The sequence below is a fragment of the Schistocerca piceifrons genome, chromosome 6 (assembly GCF_021461385.2).
Source record: "Schistocerca piceifrons isolate TAMUIC-IGC-003096 chromosome 6, iqSchPice1.1, whole genome shotgun sequence".
Lineage (NCBI taxonomy): Eukaryota > Metazoa > Arthropoda > Insecta > Orthoptera > Acrididae > Schistocerca > Schistocerca piceifrons.
This window is the reverse complement of record NC_060143.1, coordinates 306,436,637-306,460,805: the sequence shown is the minus strand read 5'-3', so window position 1 is coordinate 306,460,805 and position 24,169 is coordinate 306,436,637. Positions and strand designations below refer to the sequence as shown.

At 43.6% G+C, this 24,169-nt stretch overlaps 1 protein-coding gene across 1 annotated transcript in view; it reads right to left on the bottom strand.

Annotated features, from left to right (window-relative positions):
- Positions 1–24,169, bottom strand: part of LOC124803290 (hemicentin-1-like) — a 112,630-nt gene that overhangs the window by 75,698 nt on the left and 12,763 nt on the right. Inside the window, exons 2-3 of the mRNA XM_047264473.1 lie at positions 23,204–23,328; positions 4,175–4,336 (exon numbers count right to left, since the gene is read on the bottom strand). Of these exons, the coding sequence (XP_047120429.1) occupies positions 4,175–4,336; positions 23,204–23,328 (287 nt within the window). The remainder of the gene's footprint in view (positions 1–4,174; positions 4,337–23,203; positions 23,329–24,169) is intronic.

Here is a 24,169-nt window from a genome sequence, read left to right as displayed (position 1 = left end):
ACCTATATTAACGGAGCTTGTAGCCTGAAAGTTAAAGAAGGCAGTTCTGTAAGTGTCTCTGTGCTCTAAAAAGAATGTTATTTAAATTCTTCTGTACTCTGAAAAGGCTTATCAGAAGAAATTATCATTATAAATGTACATGGAAAAATACCCCCCCATGAACCATGGACCTTGCCGTTGGTGGGGAGGCTTGCGTGCCTCAGCGATACAGATAGCCGTACCGTAGGTGCAACCACAACGGAGGGGTATCTGTTGAGAGGCCAGACAAACGTGTGGTTCCTGAAGAGGGGCAGCAGCCTTTTCAGTAGTTGCAAGGGCAACAGTCTGGATGATTGACTGATCTGGCCTTGTAACAATAACCAAAACGGCCTTGCTGTGCTGGTACTGCGAACGGCTGAAAGCAAGGGGAAACTACAGCCGTAATTTTTCCCGAGGGCATGCAGCTTTACTGTATGATTACATGATGATGGCGTCCTCTTGGGTAAAATATTCCGGAGGTAAAATAGTCCCCCATTCGGATCTCCGGGCGGGGACTACTCAAGAGGATGTCGTTATCAGGAGAAAGAAAACTGGCGTTCTACGGATCGGAGCGTGGAATGTCAGATCCCTTAATCGGGCAGGTAGGTTAGAAAATTTAAAAAGGGAAATGGATAGGTTGAAGTTAGATATAGTGGGAATTAGTGAAGTTCGGTGGCAGGAGGAACAAGACTTCTGGTCAGGTGACTACAGGGTTATAAACACAAAATCAAATAGGGGTAATGCAGGAGTAGGTTTAATAATGAATAGGAAAATAGGAATGCGGGTAAGCTACTACAAACAGCATAGTGAACGCATTATTGTGGCCAAGATAGATACGAAGCCCACACCTACTACAGTAGTACAAGTTTATATGCCAACTAGCTCTGCAGATGACGAAGAAATTGAAGAAATGTATGATGAAATAAAAGAAATTATTCAGATTGTGAAGGGAGACGAAAATTTAATAGTCATGGGTGACTGGAATTCGAGTGTAGGAAAAGGGAGAGAAGGAAACATAGTAGGTGAATATGGATTGGGGGACAGAAATGAAAGAGGAAGCCGCCTTGTAGAATTTTGCACAGAGCACAACATAATCATAACTAACACTTGGTTTAAGAATCATGAAAGAAGGTTGTATACATGGAAGAACCCTGGAGATACTAAAAGGTATCAGATAGATTATATAATGGTAAGACAGAGATTTAGGAACCAGGTTTTAAATTGTAAGACATTTCCAGGGGCAGATGTGGACTCTGACCACAATCTATTGGTTATGACCTGTAGATTAAAACTGAAGAAACTGCAAAAAGGTGGGAATTTAAGGAGATGGGACCTGGATAAACTAAAAGAACCAGAGGTTGTACAGAGATTCAGGGAGAGCATAAGGGAGCAATTGACAGGAATGGGGGAAATAAATACAGTAGAAGAAGAATGGGTAGCTTTGAGGGATGAAGTAGTGAAGGCAGCAGAGGATCAAGTAGGTAAAAAGACGAGGGCTAGTAGAAATCCTTGGGTAACAGAAGAAATACTGAATTTAATTGATGAAAGGAGAAAATATAAAAATGCAGTAAATGAAGCAGGCAAAAAGGAATACAAACGTCTCAAAAATGAGATCGACAGGAAGTGCAAAATGGCTAAGCAGGGATGGCTAGAGGACAAATGTAAGGATGTAGAGGCCTATCTCACTAGGGGTAAGATAGATACCGCCTACAGGAAAATTAAAGAGGCCTTTGGAGATAAGAGAACGACTTGTATGAATATCAAGAGCTCAGATGGAAACCCAGTTCTAAGCAAAGAAGGGAAAGCAGAAAGGTGGAAGGAGTATATAGAGGGTCTATACAAGGGCGATGTACTTGAGGACAATATTATGGAAATGGAAGAGGATGTAGATGAAGATGAAATGGGAGATATGATACTGCGTGAAGAGTTTGACAGAGCACTGAAAGACCTGAGTCGAAACAAGGCCCCCGGAGTAGACAATATTCCATTGGAACTACTGACGGCCGTGGGAGAGCCAGTCCTGACAAAACTCTACCATCTGGTGAGCAAGACGTATGAAACAGGCGAAATACCCTCAGACTTCAAGAAGAATATAATAATTCCAATCCCAAAGAAAGCAGGTGTTGACAGATGTGAAAATTACCGAACTATCAGCTTAATAAGTCACAGCTGCAAAATACTAACACGAATTCTTTACAGACGAATGGAAAAACTAGTAGAAGCCAACCTCGGGGAAGATCAGTTTGGATTCCGTAGAAACACTGGAACACGTGAGGCAATACTGACCTTACGACTTATCTTAGAAGAAAGATTAAGGAAAGGCAAACCTACGTTTCTAGCATTTGTAGACTTAGAGAAAGCTTTTGACAATGTTGACTGGAATACTCTCTTTCAAATTCTAAAGGTGGCAGGGGTAAAATACAGGGAGCGAAAGACTATTTACAATTTGTACAGAAACCAGATGGCAGTTATAAGAGTCGAGGGACATGAAAGGGAAGCAGTGGTTGGGAAGGGAGTAAGACAGGGTTGTAGCCTCTCCCCGATGTTGTTCAATCTGTATATTGAGCAAGCAGTAAAGGAAACAAAAGAAAAATTCGGAGTAGGTATTAGAATTCATGGAGAAGAAATAAAAACTTTGAGGTCCGCCGATGACATTGTAATTCTGTCAGAGACAGCAAAGGACTTGGAAGAGCAGTTGAATGGAATGGACAGTGTCTTGGAAGGAGGATATAAGATGAACATCAACAAAAGCAAAACAAGGATAATGGAATGTAGTCTAATTAAGTCGGGTGATGCTGAGGGAATTAGATTAGGAAATGAGGCACTTAAAGTAGTAAAGGAGTTTTGCTATTTGGGGAGCAAAATAACTGATGATGGTCGAAGTAGAGAGGATATAAAATGTAGGCTGGCAATGGCAAGGAAAGCGTTTCTGAAGAAGAGAAATTTGTTAACATCGAGTATAGATTTAAGTGTCAGGAAGTCATTTCTGAAAGTATTCGTATGGAGTGTAGCCATGTATGGAAGTGAAACATGGACGATAAATAGTTTGGACAAGAAGAGAATAGAAGCTTTTGAAATGTGGTGCTACAGAAGAATGCTGAAGATTAGATGGGTAGATCACATAACTAATGAGGAAGTATTGAATAGAATTGAGGAGAAGAGAAGTTTGTGGCACAACTTGACCAGAAGAAGGGATCGGTTGGTAGGACATGTTCTGAGGCATCAAGGGATCACCAATTTAGTATTGGAGGGCAGCGTGGAGGGTAAAAATCGTAGAGGGAGACCAAGAGATGAATACACTAAGCAGATTCAGAAGGATGTAGGTTGCAGTAGGTACTGGGAGATGAAAAAGCTTGCACAGGATAGAGTAGCATGGAGAGCTGCATCAAACCAGTCTCAGGACTGAAGACCACAACAACAACAACATGGAAAAATAAATGCCAACCACAGATTAACGGACTATTTGAACATCGATTTACTGAGACTTTACTTGTTTCACGAAATTGCAAATTGTTTTCTCTCACAGAATTCAGCATACTGTCCAAAATATTCCTGGTTGTAGTTCTTTCTAGCAAAAAAGGTTTTGATATTGAAAAACTGGACATAAAAGAAGAAGAACTAAATGCATGAAGATTAATGTGGGTTTGTTTTGTTCCTGGTTAGACTATGTTCGTGTACCTAAGGTGTGGCGACTATGCTCACAACTGTATAAGGAATAAAAAGTTCTTATCCATTTATGAATTTCGGCGTAGAAAGCCCGTAGTTGACGTCAGGAGCGAGTCGGAACAGCTCAAGGGAGCACTTCTCGCCATAGAACTGGCAGTGATCCACTACTCACGCACCTCGCTTGAGAGAATAAGAAAGTGAAGGAACACGAGAACTATCGCAGAGGCACGAACTGCGGGAAAGAGGACAGGCGAGTACTGAAACGCTTCCGTTGCTCAGTCGGCTGTGATTAACAAATGGGAGAGAACGATTGCCGAAACGGATCGAGTGGGGGAGAAAACACATGAGAATGAAACATTTCAGGCAGTAACGAAACAGTAACTACAGTCTCGTGGAATACTCGCTTCTCAGTAACAAATACGTACTACATGCAGCAGCTCTGCTTGTGAGCACCTCGAGCTGTGTGGGTGGGGGAGGGTCCTCGGCTCACCTGACACTCGTAGGTACCGTTGTCGTGCCGCTGGACGTGCCGGATGCGCAGGCTCCAGTCGCGGCCGGAATGCGAGCTGAGCACGCGGAAGCGGCCGTCGCTGGTGAAGCTGGCGGCGCCCCACGTCAGGATGTGCCAGTCGCGTCGCCGCACCCACGCCACCTGCAACGTGAAATACACACAGCATGTCTCAGGAGGACGCACCACCGCGTACACAATGAGCACTACTCCAGAACAGAATCGTACTGAGGTGACCTTGAGCCCCTGGAGAACTATCGAAGGTGCGCCTGACCCTCCACCCCCCCCTCCCTCTTCATAAAACTACTATATTGCAAATTTTTTGTTTATTTAACTTGAAGCGTTTATGAAAAATATGCTGATGTGCAAAACTTACACTGCGATGAGAAACTAAAACAGGTCTATTGGGAGTTTGTTATTTGCATTTCTGGAATTTGTACGGATTATGGATGTCTCAGACGCTAAGCGACAATTTTGAATCGCTTATTATTCGCGCAGAGCCTTTGGTCAGAGTAGCTGTGTCACTGGAAGATGAGCACATATTGGTTAAAAACAGTCTTGGTTGAAATTTTAGTTTTTATTTTTCAACTATGCGTTTCGCCTTATTTAGGCATCTTCAGGTAATCTTAATTTGGTATTTCTTAGAAGGATCCTTTAGTCAGTGTAGCCAAAGGGCAGCCTCAGCAACTCAGCACTCAGCAACTGCAGTTAGAAACTTGCAACTGGCGCAGAGAGAGCAGCAAGCACCGCGTTTCCAAGCAATTACATTGTGAGGTAAGATATTTTACTTTTAGGATCAGTTTGCTACGAAAATTGTCAACGCACAGGATCCATTTCATGAACAGCATTATTACACAGATCATTAAAGCATAGGGACCACTTTGTTTAATTAAAGGGATTAATAGTAAAGTTCAGGATTTAATCAGTTTGAACATTTTATTAGAAAGATTATAAAACAGGGCCAAATTCATGTTGTATTCCCGCAGTTGGAAATGGACAAAGTCACTCAAAGTTAAACAATAGCAAAGTTACAACCAACCAACCAACCAAGCCAGTGTGAAGTAACAAATCAAACGAAAATAAATTATTAAAGGAAACTTTCAAAACATCATGGGACATCTCCTACTATCGTGTCGGATCCCATTTTGACGGTGTAGTGTAACAACTCGATGTGGCATGGCCTCAGCAATTCGATGGAAGTCCCTGTAGAAATCCTGAGCCCTGCTGCCTCTATAGCCGCCCATAATTGAGAAAACATTGCCAGTGTAGGATTTTGTGCACCAACTGACCTCCTGATTATGTCCCTTAAATGTTCGATGGGATTCATGTCGGACGATCTGGGTGGTAAAATTCGCTCGAATTGTCCAGAGTGGTCTTCAAACCAATGGTGTGTTTTGAGGTCCGATGACATGGAACAGTGTCTTCCGTAAAAACTCCATCGTTGTTTGGCACCATGAAGTCCATGAACGGCTGCAAATGGTCTCCGAGTAGCCTAACATAACAATTTCCTGTTAATGATCCACGTAAGCACAGCCTACACCATTACAGGGCCACCACCAGCTCGCCAATGCCTTGCTGACACCTTGGGTCATGATTTCGTGGGGTCAGCATCACGCTCGAACTGTACCATCAGCTCTTACCAACTGAAATCGGCACTCATCTGACCAGGCCACGATTTTACAGTCGTCTTGGGTCAAACTGATTTGTGTGATGTCCTTAGGTTCGTTAGGTTTAAGTAATTCTAAGTTCTAGGGGATTGATGACCTCAGCAGTTAAGTCCCATAGTGCTCAGAGCCATTTGAACCATGGTCCAGGGAATTGTTTCCCATCGCGATCTTCTGCCGAACTTCGACGAAGAGCTACGTGCCAATTTAGAATGATGGGGAATTCACTTCATCCAGTGTATCTAGAGGGGCCCTAAAGACAATAGGGTTATCACTGGTGCCTTCATCTTGGCCTCTGAGGGTGATTCGTTACCTGAAAAGGTCAAGGTGATGGTATACCATTGTGTGTCAAACCATACGTCCCTTCCCCTATGCGATGCTGTAAGTGCTGGAAGTTCAGGCACATGTCTTCCCGGTGCACTTCCAGTGCCACATTTAGAGATTGCAGACGCCAACTGCATCCAAGTACTCCATGTGCCCCTCCTCCCACCTCTGTCAACAGCAGAGATCACCATTCCCTCTGCTTGCCAAGCTACACGGTACTCCAAAAGGAGTGGAAAATTATGGAGAAGAATACCCTGGACCGGCTGACTTACCAAGAGGCAAAACAGAAGTATGAACAGCTGCACCTAATTCACTTGACGTCTTCATATGCTGCAGCTGCATCGCCATCACCTTCACTGGCTATGGTAGACCCCAAGTCCCTCCATCATATAGTAGGCCCTCAGGGCCACCCGAATACTTCTGCACCTATGGTGGTTGGGGCACCTCTTCTTCCATTAGTCCCAAAGCACCTACTTTGGGAAAATACCCTATCAAACGCTGGTGACATAGGTTCCCACGACCAAGCTGGAGAAGCAAATACCTCGTCAGGCTCCTCTCACATCGATGGGGTCTATTGGACTCTCCCTTCCCAGATCTCTGCAAAGTGGGCACTAGCCAGTGGCTGAAGGAGCCACTTGCTGCTGGTCAAAGGGCTTCACACTTTTTCTCTGTCCCTGATGCTACTTCAGGGAAGCACTACCAGCAAGCCCCTGAAGAGCAACGAGAAGGCAAACTGATGAAGAAGAAATCGGTTAAGAACCATGAGCCTCTGATGGCCCCCACACCACCACACCCTAATAGTTGTGCATCGGAGGACGAGGTAGAGGTTGTAGTTTCCCCAGAGGATCTAGACCTTGCCAATGCCTCAGACGCTATGGTCCAGGATACCAGCACTCAACCAATGATGGCAGGTGACCCTGAGGCACATCCTGCATCATTGGTCCCTTCATGCCTTCCCAGACAACTGACATCATTATCCTTCAGTGGAACTGTGGTGGTTTTTTCTCCCACCTGGCTGAGTTACAACGACTTTTAAGTGTTACACTGGGCTTTTGCGTTGCCCTTCAGGAAACCTCACCCTTCATGATATTGGGGGTGCTACAAAAACTGTAGTGACTGTTAGTTGTAGTCTGTATCTATGTCCTTACCCCTGTCTGTACCGAAACTGTATCCCTTCAAACACTTTTCAAAGCTGTGGCTGTCAGGATGAGGACAATGCAGGAAATTACCACCTGCAACATCTACCTTCCTTCAGATGGCGAACTGCTGCACCATGTCTTGGCTGCACTAATTTCCCAAATTCCCCCACCTTTTCTGCTCTTAGGTGATTTTAACGCCTATAGCCCTTTGCGGGGAAGAACCTAGGTCACTTGCTGTGGTGAAGGTGTTGAGGATACACTAACTCAACTAGACCTTTGCCTCCTAAATACATGTGCCCCCATCCATTTCAGTGTAGCACAGGTCACATACTCGGCCACTGATCTCTCGGTTTGCAGTCCTGGTCTTTTCCCATCTATCCACTATAGAGCTCATGACGACTTGTATGGTAGTGACCACTTTCCGCTTTTCCTGTTCCTTACCCAGCATCACTCCTCTGGATGCTTGGCCAGATGGCCTCTTACGAAGACTGACAGGATGCTTTCACCTCCGCCACCACTGCTGAATCTCTGTTGCTTGGCAACATCGATGAGGTGACCCACACCATCACTACTACCATTGTTGCCGCAGGTGAATCAGCAATCACTTGTTCCTCAGGTTGTCCCCAGCGAAAGTCAGTGCCCTGGTGGTCGCTGGAAATCGCTGCGACCACTAGAGACCATAGACGGGCCTTCCAATGTCATAAGTGCCACCTGTCCCTGGAGCACATCATTGCCTTGAAACAGCTTTGAGCCCAGGTCCGCCATTTCATTAAACAATTGAAGTATGAATGTTAGGAATGATATGTCTCGATCACTGGAACGCAAACCTCTCCTTCCAAGGTTTGGACCAAGTTCAGATGCCTTTACAGGTATCAGGACCCTGCAGGTACAGTATACCTGCAGCTATGTCTGTCGATCCCGACGTAATGCAGAGTGTCTTGCTGAGCATTATGCTTGTACCTCTGCATCTGAGAATTACTACGCTGCCTTTTGTCTTCTAAAACAGTGGATGGGCCACCCTGTGCCGTATAATGCTCCCTTCAGTGAGTGGGAATTTCTCAGTGTCCTTGTCGATTTCCTGACACGTCCCTGGACCAGACTGCCTCCATTCCCTGATGATTATGCATATGTCAGCGGATTACTAGCGCCTCCTCCTTGCTGAACTCAACTGCATGTGTAGAGATGGCTAATTCCTGTCGAAATGGCGGTAAAGTATCATCGCTCCAGTGCTAAAGCCTGGTAAGAATCCGCTAAATGTGGATAGCTATCGTATTATCTGTCTCACCAACGTTCTGTGCAAGCTGCTCGAACATATGGCGAATCGGCGGCTATGTTGGCTCCTTGAGTATCAGAGTCTTCTGGCTTCATCCCAGGGCGGTTTTCGCCAAGGGCGCTCCAGTACTGACAACCTGGTATATCTGGAGTCTGCCATCCAAACAGCCTTTTCCCGGCAACATCTAATTGCATCATCTTGGACCTGACAAAAGCCTACGATACCATTTGTTGACACCAGATTCCCGCTACTCTGCATGAGTGGGGTCTCTGTGGCCTGCTCCCGATTTTTATATGCAACTTTTTGTCACTCTGCACTTTCAGAGTTTGAGTTGGTGCTTCACACATTTCATCCCACAGCCAGAAGAATGGGGTTCTGCAGGGCTCTGTACTGAATGTACCACTATTTTTAATTGCTATTAATGGTCTCACAGCAGCAGTGGTGTCCTTAGTCTCATCCTTCTTACATGGTGAGGATTTTTTTATTTCCTTCTGCTCCTCTTCTATTGATGTGGCTGAACATCGACCGCAAGGAGCCATACCACAGGTGCAGTCCTGGGCCCTCACTCATGGCTTTCAATTCTCAGCTGCCAAGACTTGTCATGCACTTCTGTCGTTGTCACACTGTCCACACACATCTGAAACTTTACCTCAATGACTAACTACTTACTGTAGTAGAGATTTACTGCTTTTTGGAACTTATCTTCAATGCCCACTTGACTTCCCCATCTTCGTCAACTTAAGGAAAAGTGCTGGTGGCATCTTAATATTATTCAATGCCTGAGCCACACTGACATAGTTGTTGATCCCCCTACATTGTTACAGCTGTAAAAAGCCCTTGTGCAGTCCCACATTGATTATGGGAGCCTGGTGTATGGTTCAGTATCGTCCCCAGTGTTGTAGCTGGCTTGTGACAGGAGCTTTCCAAATGAGCCCAGTGAACAGTGGCATTCCTCCATTGAGAATCAGGCGACAACAGCTGCTTGCAAATTATACTGCCCACGTTCTTAGTTCACCTCACCATCCCAGTTACCATCTCCTTTTCCCTAACACAGCGATCCATCTCTCACAATGGCAGCCCAGATTGGGTATTCCAATTTGAGACCATGTCCGGTCACTTCTTATTGCACTAGGCACTTTCCCTCTACTATCTTTCCTGCAGGTCCACTCACATACACCTTCATGGTCCATGCTTCGGCCACAGCTTTGTCTGGACCTATAACATGGCCCAAAATAGTTAGTTCCACCTGAGGCCCTCTGCTGGAAATTTTTCTCTATTCTCGGCAAGATCCCAATCTCAGAAATAGTCTACACCGATGGCTTGATGGTCGATGGTCACGTTGGCTTCACTTACGATTACGCTGGACGCACTGAACAGTGTTCCTTGTTGGATGGCTGCAGTGTTTCCAAGAAATAATCTACACTGATGGTTTGATGGTCAATGGCCACATTGGCTTTGCTTACCCTTATGCTGGATGAACTGTACAGTGCTCCTTGCTGGATGTCACCAGTGGTTTCACTGCAGAATTGGTAGCCATCTCCTGCTCTCTTGAGCATATCCGCTCCTGTGCAGGTGAGTCCATCATCTGTAGTGACTCCTTAAGCTACCTACAAGCTCTCGATCGGTGCTTCCCTCGCCATCGTTTGGTAATGACTATCTAATAGTCTCTCTATGCCCTCAGAAACAGTGGACATTCAGTGTCCTTCATTTGGACGCCAGGACATGTTGGGATCCCAGGAAATGAACTTGGTGACAGGTTGGCCGATCAGGCTACCGGTAAACCACCTCTGGAGATCGGCCCGCTAGAGACTGATCTCTGATTGTTCTTACGCCGGTTAGTCTTCAGGATCTGAGACACTGAATGGCACACCCTTAGTACACAAAATAAACTACGTGTTATCAAAGACACAATGAAAGTTTGGCAGTCAGCCACGCAAACAACTCGCAGGGACTTCGTTGTCCTTTGTTGGCTCTGCATTGGCAATACTTGGCTAACTCATGGTCACCTCCTCCGTCGTGAGGACCCACCTAAGTGTCGTTGTGGTTCCCACTTGACTGTCGTCCACATCTTGTTGGACTGCCCAATTTTTGCCGCTCTATGTCGGACTTTTAACCTTCTCGGCGCACTGCCAACGCTGCTGGGAGAGAATGCCTCAACAGCTGATACAGTTTTACGTTTTATTCGTGAGGGTAGTTTTTATCAGACAATCTAAGAGTTGGCCTCTGGCCTTCTCTCCCAGGCCATCACCCTCCCTCTATTTTAGCTCTTCCTCACCCTTTCTTTGTTGTTTGCTCGCCTTAGTATTCCTCTAGCCTTGTGTTTTGGTGTGTGATTTTAATGTGTTGCAGAGCGGCTGGCTCATACTTTTTTCTTCTTGCGACTAGCGAGCTCCGTCCATCTGCCGCTTTTTTCCCCTTTTTGTGCACGTTCACTCCTATTGCCATGCCACTTTCATATTCTCTTTCAGTGTGTTTTCCAGTTCGTTTTCCGCCGTTTTTACTTACCAGACTCTTTTGGGGACTGGTTTTACTGCGCGACCTGTTTAATGGGGAAAGAGGTACTGATGACCCTGTAGTTGAGTCCCTTTCTCTCCAAACTAATCAACTAACCATCCCGAGTTGCTCTACAGGCGATGTCGTGTTATTAGCAAATCCACTCGCGTCGGTCGCCTGCTGCCATAGGTCCATTAACACGAAATATTGCTGAACTGTACTAATGGATACCTTCGTCGTACGTCCTACATTGATTTCTGCGTTCATTACACGCAGTGTTGCTTGTCTGTTAGCAATGACAACTCTACGAAAACGCCGCTGCGTTGTCCATGGTGCCAGGTAATGCCTCAAATTTGGTGTTCTACGCAAACTCTTCACACTATGGATCTTGGAATACTGAACTGCCTAACGATTTCCAAAATAGCATGTCCCATGCGTCCAGCACCAACTATCAATCCGCGTTCAAAGTCTGATAATTCCCATCGAGCGGCCATAATCACGTCGGAAACGTTTTCACGTGAATCATCCGTGTACAAAAGCCAGCTCTGCCAATGCGATGCCCCTTTATACCTTGTACGCGCCTTCTGTACATGTGCATATTTCCACCCATATTTTCGAAAGATTTAGATTGATAAGTTACTGCCATATCTCCTGTCTATATAAAATTACGGGACGTCCTATCTGGAACATCCACAGTGTACAAGTTAAATAATAAGAGGGCCACTACAGAACACTGCGGGAGTCCATTGTTGAGCGCTATGCATCTGCTAGTCATGCTGTTAAGCGTTAATCTAATTTTTCTTAGAGGTAAAATGTTTGTCATCTGTTTATAAATCTGGTTGTATGAGTTTTTTTCTATTTGTGTGTACAGTAGGTCATTCCTGCATCTCATATAGTATGCTGATTTTAGATCCACCACGACAACTCCCGTTCCTTCTTATCCTGACAGCACTCCTCGTTGAAAGTTATGAAGACCAGGACTAAATCAAAGAAATTTCTTTTAGGCCTAAGACCGCTTGTTCCATCGGTGAGGTTCTGTATATGGCGAGAGTCTGATCACACTACTGGTGGGTGGTGACCATCTTTAGTACATCACATCGGGGCAATACAGAACAAAGAAGCCATTTGAAATAGAACGATCCCCTAGAATCAGTATTAGGGGAGCCGAATGCAAGATACAGAGACATGATGAAAGACGTGCTTGTAGGATCGTAACACGTCCATATAGCCCACACGAAAATGTAACAAAACTGTAACTTCCTGACAGATTAAAACTGTGTACCGGACTGGGGTTCGAACCTGGGTCATCTGACTTTAGCGATCAAGTACTCTACCAAATAAGCTCAGTCGGTACAGCACTAACACGAAAAAAAGTCTCAGCTTCGAGTCTCGGTCTCAGTCGGTAGAGCGCTTGCCTCCGAAAGGCAAAGGTCCGAAGTTCTAGTCCTGTTCCTGCACACAGTTTTAAGGTTCCAGGATGTTTCTAATCAGTTCACACGACGGTGCAAGGTGAAAATTCGGACTGTAACACAAATACTATGGGAACGTAAGTGGGAATCCTTGAAAGACGACATGGTTGGCACGAAACCTTACAGAACCTGTGGTGTAAGGTGACCTTGCGACCACCATGCTGTCACCAATGTAAATCTTGCGTAGGCATCATGAGACATAGATGAGAGACTAGGGCGCTTACAGAGGCATTTAGACAGTCATATTTCCTTCGCTCAATAAGAGAATGGAATAGAAAAGAAAATTGATAGTGATGTACGAATTAGGCTCAATGATGGAATGCGTAGTGGCTTGGGGAGTATGTACACAGATGACCCAAAACATGTAGACCTACTCAACAGCATGTTGGTCCCCTTTTGGAACACAATACTGGAACGAGCCTGCACGGCATGGATTCGACAAGTCTTTGGTTGGGTTCCGGAGTACACTACATCTATGGTCCATAGCATGCTAACACGACAGTATTGGCGAGCCCCTGCAACACAGCTACTACTGGTAACCCCATATGTTCGACCCGCCGAAAAACAGGCAACCGCAGGGCAACCGTATTGTACACAGCACGCAAACCAGCCACACACACACCCTGCACTGTGAGCTGATCTATGACCGATTGCCCTCTAATGCATGACGAACTTGAACTGTTACAGGGACGCAGCAACTGCAGCAAGCCCTACAGCGAGCTTCCGTAACGACAGAGGTAACGATGCACGATACTTCGCACTAACATAACCACACCTTTCATGCACTGTCGCAGCTAGCAAGCCGCTACTGCCCTTACTACCCGTTCTACTGTCACAGAGGTTGTTTTCCCTTGACGCTTGCCTTGGCATTTTTTTTTATCTGCTCTTACAACCGCTACCCTTCGATCGCTTTCGTCCACTTTCTATCTCCTGATGGACCAAGTAAATGAGTAATCTTACCCAGACGCATGGATAATATCACAGCCCGCATCCTGTGACTCCTGACTCAAAACCTAACATGTTATACGGAGGTTCAAATGGCTCTGAGCACGAGGCAGGATTCGAACCTGCGACGGTAGCGGTCGCGCAGTTCCAGACTGAAGCGCCTAGAACCGCTCGGCCACATCGGCCGGCTTGTACGGAGGTGGCAGTAGAACTTTTGGTTTGGTCACCACGTCTGTGTGGACGTGGAGGGGCCCCATCCTTTATATTTGCCCCGGTTGCGGACTTTATTAGAGTACACTACTAGGGACAGACGTTATTAATACCGGTTTAGATAGTGTCTTGTGAACAGATTACAGTGGTGTATCGTAAGGCTGTTTCTGCGTCAGGAGTCATTTCGGTGCAGAAATTAATCACAGGTAATTCCTGCATTACCATACCACCGTGGCCTTTCGTATTGTCTACATACAGGTCTCGCAATTTACATAAATTACGGGCCGGTGGTTTGAGGATGCGGTGTGAAGGCGGTGCCTTATAAACGGCCCAGATGTGTTCCATCACATTCATATCAGACGAATTTGGTGGTCAAGACATCAACGTGAGTTCACTATCAAGCTTTTCAAACCAGTGTAGCATAGCCCGTTTCGTGATTATGCCCGAAATACTCTATCGCTGCATACGATTCTTGGTTCGTTCCTGTTCTTTATTGACGATCTCCTGTTCTTCCAGGTCAAAGTATCCTCCTAAGAATCCCTCGTTCCAAGAATTCTAACCTTTCCGCTGCTTCAGGGAGAATTTCAGTCAGGTAACGTTTTAATTTCGCATTGATCGAATGAGTCTTCTAATTTTAGGTATTCGTAGTGAGTTCGTATGCTAAATTAATCTAGTTTATTCCAGCAACTGTCTTGCTGATCGTCATATGGTGATATATAAACTCACCTTCAAAAATGGTTCAAATGGCTCTGAGCACTATGGGACTTAGCATCCGAGGTCCAGTCCCCTAGAACAGAACTACTAATTAACCTAAGGACTTCACGCACAACCATGCCCGAGGCAGGATTCGAACCTGCGACCGTAGCGGTCGCGCGGTTCCAGACTTAAGCGCCTAGAACCGCTCGGCCACACCGGCCGGCTAAACTCTCCTTACTACTATTTGTTTGTTAATAACACGTGTCAGTTTTCGCTACAGACAGTTCTTCTAGCTTTCGCTGTCTCATCACGGACGACCCAATAAACGATATTTCAGCGAATATAGGCAATTGATTACCTATGGATGTCTAATCACTTTCTCACAGAAGTTTCTTCTTCGGAATGTGATCGGCGGCCTGTAGTTTTTGAGCAACCTCAAAGAGAGCGCTCCACGTCGCTGCTAAACAGGTAGGACGTCTAGGGCTAATCATGTCTCCTATTAAATCATTCGCAGTGTGCGGAAGAGATTTTTTTACTTTTTCTTAAATATTTATCTTCTATTTCTGCCATTATCTAGTTACTTATTATGAACACCGTTGTACGCAGTCACTAAATAATCAAGTTTTATCTTGTTCAGTAAGCTTTCCGGTACCCAGATTATAATATACACTCTCATTTTTCATTAATGCTCAAATACTGGAAACTAATGGAAAGAAAATTTACACAACCCCTGTTTTAGTAGTGTCACCTAGCATTTGCCAGTTCACATTTTATCCTAATCTCGTCACCATTATCTCCCGTGCACCGAAAAGTATCTGTGTAGTATTAGCCATATCGGATATCTAATCTGCTATCAGATCTCAAAAATATTACATATATTTTTACAGTAAAGACGATTATTTACTTTGTATAAAAATGGACCAGAGAATTCGTAGAATAGCGATCAAAAAGTTTCCGTTTGAGGGCGTTGCTGCGACGTATATGCAGTGTTGCACGACTCCCATCCTGGTAAATAAGTATCGGCAGGTAGGACCAACGTGCTGTTATTCTTTTCTTCTCTGACGAATGACGAACATTGGCAGACATTCATCGGAGAATGAACATTTCTTATGGGGCAGCATGCCTGTCGAAAACTATCATCGTGGAACGATGCGCCAAGTTCCGTGCTGGTCGCGAGTCGACACAAGACGGCGGTCAATCTGGGAGGCCAACCTCATTCGTGGCTATTTGCCTGAAGCACCTGATGCGTATCAGTGTTGAAGGCAATACGTTGCTTGAGTGTAATGTTGCAGATAACGAAAGCTGGTGTGACAATAGGAGCTGCTGCTTCATAACAACAAATGTCACCATATCGCAAATGTCGTAAAGCAGAGGTTACGCCAACTCAAGTGGGAGACGCTCGAGTTTCTGCTTTGTCCTGATTTCTCCTCAAGCGATTACCACCCCTTCGGTCCCTTAAAAAGGGCCTTGAAGGGTCGACGATTCCTGTCGGAAGAGGATATGCAGCAAGCAATTACGAATTTCTTTGCGCAGCAGGACACAGTGTTTTATCAAACGGTTATCTTCAACCTGGTCCGTCGTGACTGGCTCAAATGTTTCTGACAAGGGAACCTCCCCATCGCACCCCCCTCAGATTTAGCTATAAGTTGGAACAGTGGATAGGCCTTGAAAAACTGAACACAGATCAATCGAGAAAACAGGAAGAAGTTGTATGGAACTATGAAAAAATAAGCAAAATATACGAACTCAGTAGTCCACGTGCAACATACGCAACTTCAAGGGTAATGTGCAGTCAGGAGCGCCGTGGTCCTGTGGTTAGCGTGAGCAGCTACGGAATGAGAGGTCCATGGTTCAAGTCCTCCACCGAGTGAAAAATTTACATTCTTTATTTTCGCCAAGTTATGATCTGCCCGTTCGTTCATTGACGTCTCTGTTCACTGTGATAAGTTTAGTGTCTGTGTTTTGCGACCGCACCGCAAAACCGTGCGATTAGTAGGCGAAAGGACGTGCCTCTCCAATGGGAACTGAAAACATTTCATCGAAAGGTCATAGGTCAACCGATTCCTCCACAGGAAAACACGTCTGATATATTCTATACGACACTGGTGACGCCATGTGCGTCACATGACAGGAATATGTTGTCGACCCACCTAACTTGTACACTTGGCGAATGGGTAAAAAGATTCTTCTACCTTGCCCGATTTAGGTTTTCTTGTGGATGTGATTATCACTCCCAAAAAAAGTGATCGCATCGGACGGACAGACGGACAGATAATAATTGCCTGAAAACAAAAAAATTAAAATTTTCAGTCGGGGGAAGACTTGAACCAAAGACCTCTCACTCCATAGCTGCTCACGCTAACCACAGGACCACGGCGCTCCTGATGGCACAATACCCTTGAAGTTACATATGTTGCACGTGGACTACTCAGTTCGTATATTTTGCTAATTTTTTTCATAGTTCCATATAACTTCTTCCTGTTTTCTCGATTGATTTGTGTTCAGTTTTTCAAGGCCTATCCACTCTGCCAACTTATAACTAAATCTGAGGGGGGTGCGATGGGGAGGTTCCCTTGTGAGCACTATGGGCTCTAACATCTGCGGTCATCAGTCCCCTAGAACTTAGAACTACTTAAACCTAACTTACCTAAAGACATCACACACACCCATGCCCGAGGCAGGATCCGAACCTGCGACAATAGCGGTCGCGCAGTTCCAGACTGAAGCGCCTAGAACCGCTCGATCACAGCGGCCGGCTCCGTCGTCACTACTCTGCCCGATTGGCATACCGATTCTGGACTGTACGGCTTTGGAAAGGAAACTTTTTAATCGCGCCTTGTATTGTATTTTGCTGTAAGAACGGAATGATTGTTAAATATTGCTTTTAATGAGTCAGCTATGAGTAAAAGACAGGTTTACGAGTGATATGCTTGTTTCGAAGGAGGCTGTGTAGACGTACAGGAGAAGAGCCCTGGACATCCCAGCACATCATCAACTGATGAAATCGCAGAAAATTGAAGAATTTGGTTATGACCGATAGCTGAATAACAGTCAGTGAAATCACTGATGACGTTGGCGTATCGGCTAGTTCATGTCATTAAATTTTTTCATATGTTTGGGAATGAAAAATGTGACGGCAAAATTCTTTCCAAAACTGTTGAATACAATTTGCTCGGAGTCACTAGATGAAGTTACCAACAATGCGGAGTTAGTGAAAATTGCTATAACAGGTGATAAAACATGGGTTTAAGGGTATAACACCGAAATTAAGGCTCACGTGTCTCAGTGGACGCGTTTTGGATCGCCAAGACCGATAAATGGTCGAAAAGTGTGGTCAGATCTGAAGGTTATGCTCTCTGCGTTCTTCGAGTGCTGAGGTACCTAATTTACAAGTTCAGCCCCGTTTATCTGAAGCAATCAAAAGAAAATTGTCCTTTGTTGCGACAACACAATCATTGCATCATGGTAATTCATTTGCTCACACAGTAATACGGTAATAATGTCACAGCCATCAAATTCTTCAGAGTTTTTGTGTTCCCAAAACTAAAGAACTTTAACAGGGCTACAATATTGAGTGTGACCTGGTAAAAATAGCATCTGCAACGAACCATACAAATGTTGGCTTGGTTCCTGCTTTCATGCAGTATGACCGGCCCCAATTGAACAGCTCTGTCAGGAGGGTCGATATGGGGCTAGATCAGCTGCTTTGGGCAGCTACTTTGTCAAGCATAGGTTTGGTTCCTGTTGATGGTATTGGTAGGTGGGACTTCACAACAAATGGCCTGCGTCTCAATAGGAAAGGGAAGGGTAAACTGGCTGGGATGATAGCAAAATCTTTAAGGTGGGGGGTACCATGGGAGTACTTTTTTAGGCTAAGATAAGTATCCAACCATCCTACATTGATTGAAATTGAGCTTAATGAAATGTTCAGACAGCCAGGTACTAGAGATGTGAAAATACCACAAGATTCTCATAGCAGTGCAGTGAAAAATAATGTTAGTATGTCACAAGATTCACATAAAAGCACAGTAAAAAACAATGTTAACATATTGCCCCAGAATATCAGCAGATTAAAAAACAAAGTAGATGAGCTTCTTGTTCGTATAGAAGATTTAGAAACTGAGGATGGAGTAGATGTACTATGCCTGTCTGAACATCATATAGTCACAGGTATGGAAATGGTAAATGTAGGTGGATATAAGCTTCCAGCACATGTAAGTAGAGACACTATGGAGAGAGGAGGAGTTGCCATATATGTTAAAATCAGTCATAGTGTGAAAAATTTGGAAACTAAAAAAATTTGTGCAGAGCAACACACAGAAGTATGTGCATGTGGGCTTAAACTAAATAAATGCTTATAACTGTAGCCATGTGTAGGTCCCCACTGGGAAACTTTCAACTATTTTTGAAAAACTTGGATACTTTGTTGTGCTATCTGTCAGACAAAGGAAAGCAAATTATTGTTTGTGGGGATTTCAACATAGATTTTCTGAAAGAGTCAGATAGAAAGCTTGACCTTGAAGTATCACCTGGTTCTTTCAATTTGACATCAGTTATTGATTTTCCTACTCGAGTGGTACAGGAAAGCAGCACACTGATAGATAACGTTTTCATAGACCAAGACAAATTTAATCAAATAAAAACTATTCCTGTTAAGAATGGTCTGTCTGATCATCATGTACAGCTAGTTACAGTATATGATATAGCTGGATACAGTAATGCAAAACAGTCCTCCGAAATAGTGCGTTCCATTAACGATTTAACACTTCAATATTTTAGGGAAAGCTTGCAATAGTTAGACTGGGATGAGGTGTACAGGGAACATGATACTAATTTAAATTTTAACCTATTTCATGATATCTTTGTGAGTATATCTGAAAAGTTTCCCTAAGAAAACAGTGAAATATAATTGTAAGAAACCATGTAAAAAAGCCATGGCTTACTAAAGGGATAAAAATATCTTGTAAACAGAAAAGAGAAATGTATCTAATAGCTAGGAGAAGCAATGATCCTGAAACAATGATATATTATAAAAGCTACTTCACTCTATTAAGAAAAGTTATTAAAAAGTCCAGAAGTATGTGCATTATGTCTGAGATAAGCACATCTGATAATAAAATTAAAACAATTTGGAATATTGTGAAAAGGGAAACAGGGCAACTGAGAGCACAGGAAAACTATATTTCTATCAAACACAATGAAAACTTTGTTAACAAGAAGTCAGAAGTAGAAAACATTTTTAATAATAATTTTTTAGTGCTGTAGAGAAAATAGGTTGTAGCTATTCCTTAGAAAATGCAAGGCAGTATACGGAAGAGGCAGTACCTACGCAATTTGATAAAATTGAAATTCAACCCACTTCTCCTAGTGAAATTAGGAAAATTCACTCAAAAGTAAAAGCTCACATGGAATTGATGGCATTTCCAACACAGTACCAGAAGCTTGCTCCCAACAAATAAGTAGGATTCTCAGTCACATATGTAGTAGCTCACTGAAACAGGGAATTTTTCCAGATAGACAGAAATATGCTATTGTTAAACCATTGCATAAAAAAGGGGACAGATCTGATGCTAACAATTACCAGCCAATCTCACTTCTGACAGCTTTATCCAAAATTCTTGAAAAAGTAATGTATTCAAGAGTAGCATCACATATTTGTAAAAATGAAGTAGTAACAAAATGTCAATTTGGTTTTCAGAAAGGCTTTTCAGCAGAAAGTGCTATATATGCTTTTACTCATCAAATATTCAATGGAATGAATAACCGAACATCACCCATTGGGATATTTTGTGATCTCTCAAAGGCTTTTGATTGTGTGAATCATGAAATTCTTCCAGATAAGCTTAAGTATTGTGGTATGAGTGGGACAGTGCACAAGAGGTTTAATTCATTCTTAAATGGAAGAATGCAGTAGGTTGAAATTAACAGTACAGATAGTCTACAAAAACCAGCAGAGTCCTCTAACTGGGGAGGTATCAAGAATGGTGTTCCACAGGGTTCAGTCTTGGGTCCCTTATTGTTCTTAATATATGTTAACAACTTGCGGCTTGCTGCTCTATATTCATGAAGATGCAAAGTTAGTTCTTTTTGCTGATGATAGAAGTATGGTAACCACACCCAAGAAGCAAGAATCAGCTGAGGAAATTGCAAATAATATCTTTCAGAAAATTATTAAGTGGTTCTCTGCAAATGGACTCTCACTAAATTTTGAGAAAACGCAGTTTATACAATTCTGTACAGTAAATGGCATAACACCAGTGATAAATATAGACTATGAACGGAAGTTTGTTGCTAAGGTAGAATACTCAAAATTTCTGGGTGTGTGCACTGATGAGAAATTGAACTGGAAGAAACACATCGATGATCTGCTGAAACGTTTAGGTTCAGCTACTTATGCTATTAGTGTTATTGCAAATTTTGGTGATAAACATATCAGTAAATTAGTCTACTATGCCTATTTTCATTCACTGCTTTCATATGGCATCATATTTTGGGGCAATTCGTCATTAAGAGAGAAAGTATTCATTGCACAAAAGCGTGTAATCAGAATAATAGCTGGAACCCAACCAAGAGCACCTTGCAGACATTTATTTAAGGAACTCGGGTACTCACAGTACCTTCGCAATATATATATTATATTCACTTATGAAATTTGTCATTAATAACACATTCCAGTTCAAAAATAACAGCGAAGTGCATAGCTAAAACACTAGAAGAAAGGATGATATTCACTATTCTGGATTAAATCTCACTTTGGCACAGAAAGGGGTGAATTATGCCGCCACAGAAATCTTTGGTCATTTGCCAAATCGTATTAAAAGTCTGACAGATAGCCAACCAACATTTAAAAGCAAATTAAAAGAATTTCTGAATGACAACTCCTTCTACTCAATAGATGAATTCTCAGATATGGAGTAGTAACTGTAAAAAAATTAATTAATTAAATAATTAATTTGTGTAAAGAAGACTTATGTTAAAGTGACACGTTCCACATCATTACGAAATGTCGTATTCATGATCTATGGAACAAGGATTAATGTATGTATGCACGGATATCTGTATTACAAGCAGAGATGAGCTAAATACTGTCCCAAATATCAGGTTGCACAAGTGTTTCAGGGACTGGGAAAAGCGCTGGCAAAAGGGTAATATCTACACGGGTCTTTTACAGGGGAAAACATTGATATAGACGAATAAAATTTTTTTTTTTCCAGAAACAAATATTCCATTTTTTTCTGAAGACGCCTCGTGTTCCCATAATTTTTCCCAACCTATGTGTACGAAATCCCGTTAAATTGCACCATGCGCCGCACAATTATAGTTTCGGAGTTATAATTAAATGTTGCCACTATCTTAACCCCATTCTCACAGATACAAATGTTGCCGTCTACAGCTATATCTAGATGAACATTCCACACACCACCTTACCGTGCGTGGTGGAGGGTACATTGTACCATTACTAGTCATTTCCTTTCCTGTTCTACTCGCAATTAGAGTGAGGGAAAAAAGACTATCTATATGCTTCTGTACGACTCCTAATTTCCCTTGTCTTCGTAGCGCCTATGCGAAATGTACGTTTGCGGCAGTAGAATTGTTCTGCAGCCAGATTCATATGATGGTTCTTTAAATTTTCTCAATATTGTTTCTCGAGAAGAACGTCAGCTTCCCTCCAGGGGTTCCCATTTCAGTTCCCGAACCATCTCGGTAATATTTGTGTGTTGTTTGTACCCACTGGTAATAAATCTAGCAGCCCGCCTCTGAATTGCTTCAAAGTCTTTCTTTAATCCGACCTCGTGCGGACCTAAACACTCGAGCAGTACTCAAGAATGGGTCACACTAGTGCCCTAACTGCTGTCTCCTTTACAAAAATGGTTCAATTGGCTCTGAGCACTATGGGACTTAACATCAGTCCACTAGAACTTAGAACTACTTAAACCTAACTAACATAAGGACATCACACACATCCATGCCCGAGGCATCATTCGAACCTGCGACTGTAGCGGTCACGCGGTTCCATACTGAAGCGCCTAAAACCGCACGGCCACACCGGCCGGCTTCTCCTTTACAGATGAACCACACTTTCCTAAAATTTTCTAGTGAACTGGAGTCGACCATTCGTCTTCCCTACTACAATTCTTACAAGCTCTTTAAATTTCATGTCGCTTCGCAACGGTAAGGCTAGATATTTAATGGACGTTAGTCTGTCAAACAGTACGCTACTAAAGCTCTATTAGAATATTACGGGTTTGTTTTTCCTACTCATCTGCATTAAATTAGATTTTTCTGTATTTAGAGCTAGCTGCCATTCACCACACCAACTAGACATTTTGTCTAAGTCATCTTGTATCCTCCTACAGTCACTCAACGACGACAACTTCCAGCAAACCACAATGTCATCAGCAAACAGCAGCAGACTGCTGCTCATCCTGTCCGCCAAATAACTGATGCACATAGAAAATAAAAACAGTCCTATCACACTTCTCTGGGGCATTCCTGACGATAGCCTTGTCCCTGATGAACACTCGCCGTCTATGACAACCTACTGGGTGCTGTTACTTAAGAAGTCCTCGAGCCAGTCACACGTCTGGGAACCTATTTCGTATTCTTGTCCATTAGTGAACAGTCTGCAATGGGCATAGTCCCAAATGCTTTACTGAAATCCAGCTCTGGAATGTCTTATATCAACGATATTGTTTCCTAGCTAGTGAAACTTACATGTACCAAGTTTGGTACACACACACATAGCTAGCCCTCTGGCGAGGTGGTCGTTAGCTCGGCGGGCGCTCTCGAGTACTCACCGGGCGGCCAGCCAGGTGTCGCACCCTGCAGGGCAGCAGCGCCGTGCCCCCCAGCGGGACGCGGACCTCCGTCATGGCGCTCACGTCGAACGATGGCTCCAGGCCCCAGCCGCTCTCCACGCTGTCTGTGCGAACAGTGACGTCCAACAGCGAGTTCAGCTCATGCTCTCGAATTTATGGCAATAATACTATTACATAAAAATAAGAAAAATGAAAACTAAAGTGCCAGTCCTACCAGGGAAACACCCCACCCATCACACTCCCATCAGATTTAGTGGTAAGAGCACCCAGTGGGCAGCCCGTCAAAAACTGACACAGTTAGAGTAGGAAAACAGAAAGAAGGTGTACTGGACTATAAACAAAGCAAAATAGAAACAGTCAACGGTCAAAGGACAAGAAGTGCAGTATAGGACAGCTCGAAATAGCAAGGGCGTGGTGATTAAGTGAGTGGTCACGGTGTTGGAGTACCTTGCAGACAAGTCGTGTTCAAACCCCACTTGTGCCAAATTGTTGTTGTTCTTCTTCTTGTTTTCGCTGTTCACTGTATTCAAATTTCTGTGTGTCATGGTGTAACGTCCGTTTGCAACAGAGGGGTGTAAGAAAGCTGATTGCAATTAAAGTTGATTCTGCACAGCTACTCTATTAGTAGCCGAAAGGATGTCTTTCGAATGGGGACCCAAATGTTTCATGACAAGGCGATACGTCCAGCCGAATCCTCCACTGGAAAACATGTCTGGTGTGTCATACATGGCATTAGTGACAAAGCGTATGTCGTATGAAAGCAATCTTTTACCGAAACATCTAATTTGTGCTCCTGGTAAGTGAGTGAGATATGCCTCCATCCCCGATTGAGGTGTTCGAATGAATGTCAATACGATCAATCCCAAGGAAATGACGAAAACGTAGTAGTCTGTCACATAAGCTGCAACATACGAACACAACAATTCAAAAGTCACAAAGTTTTTC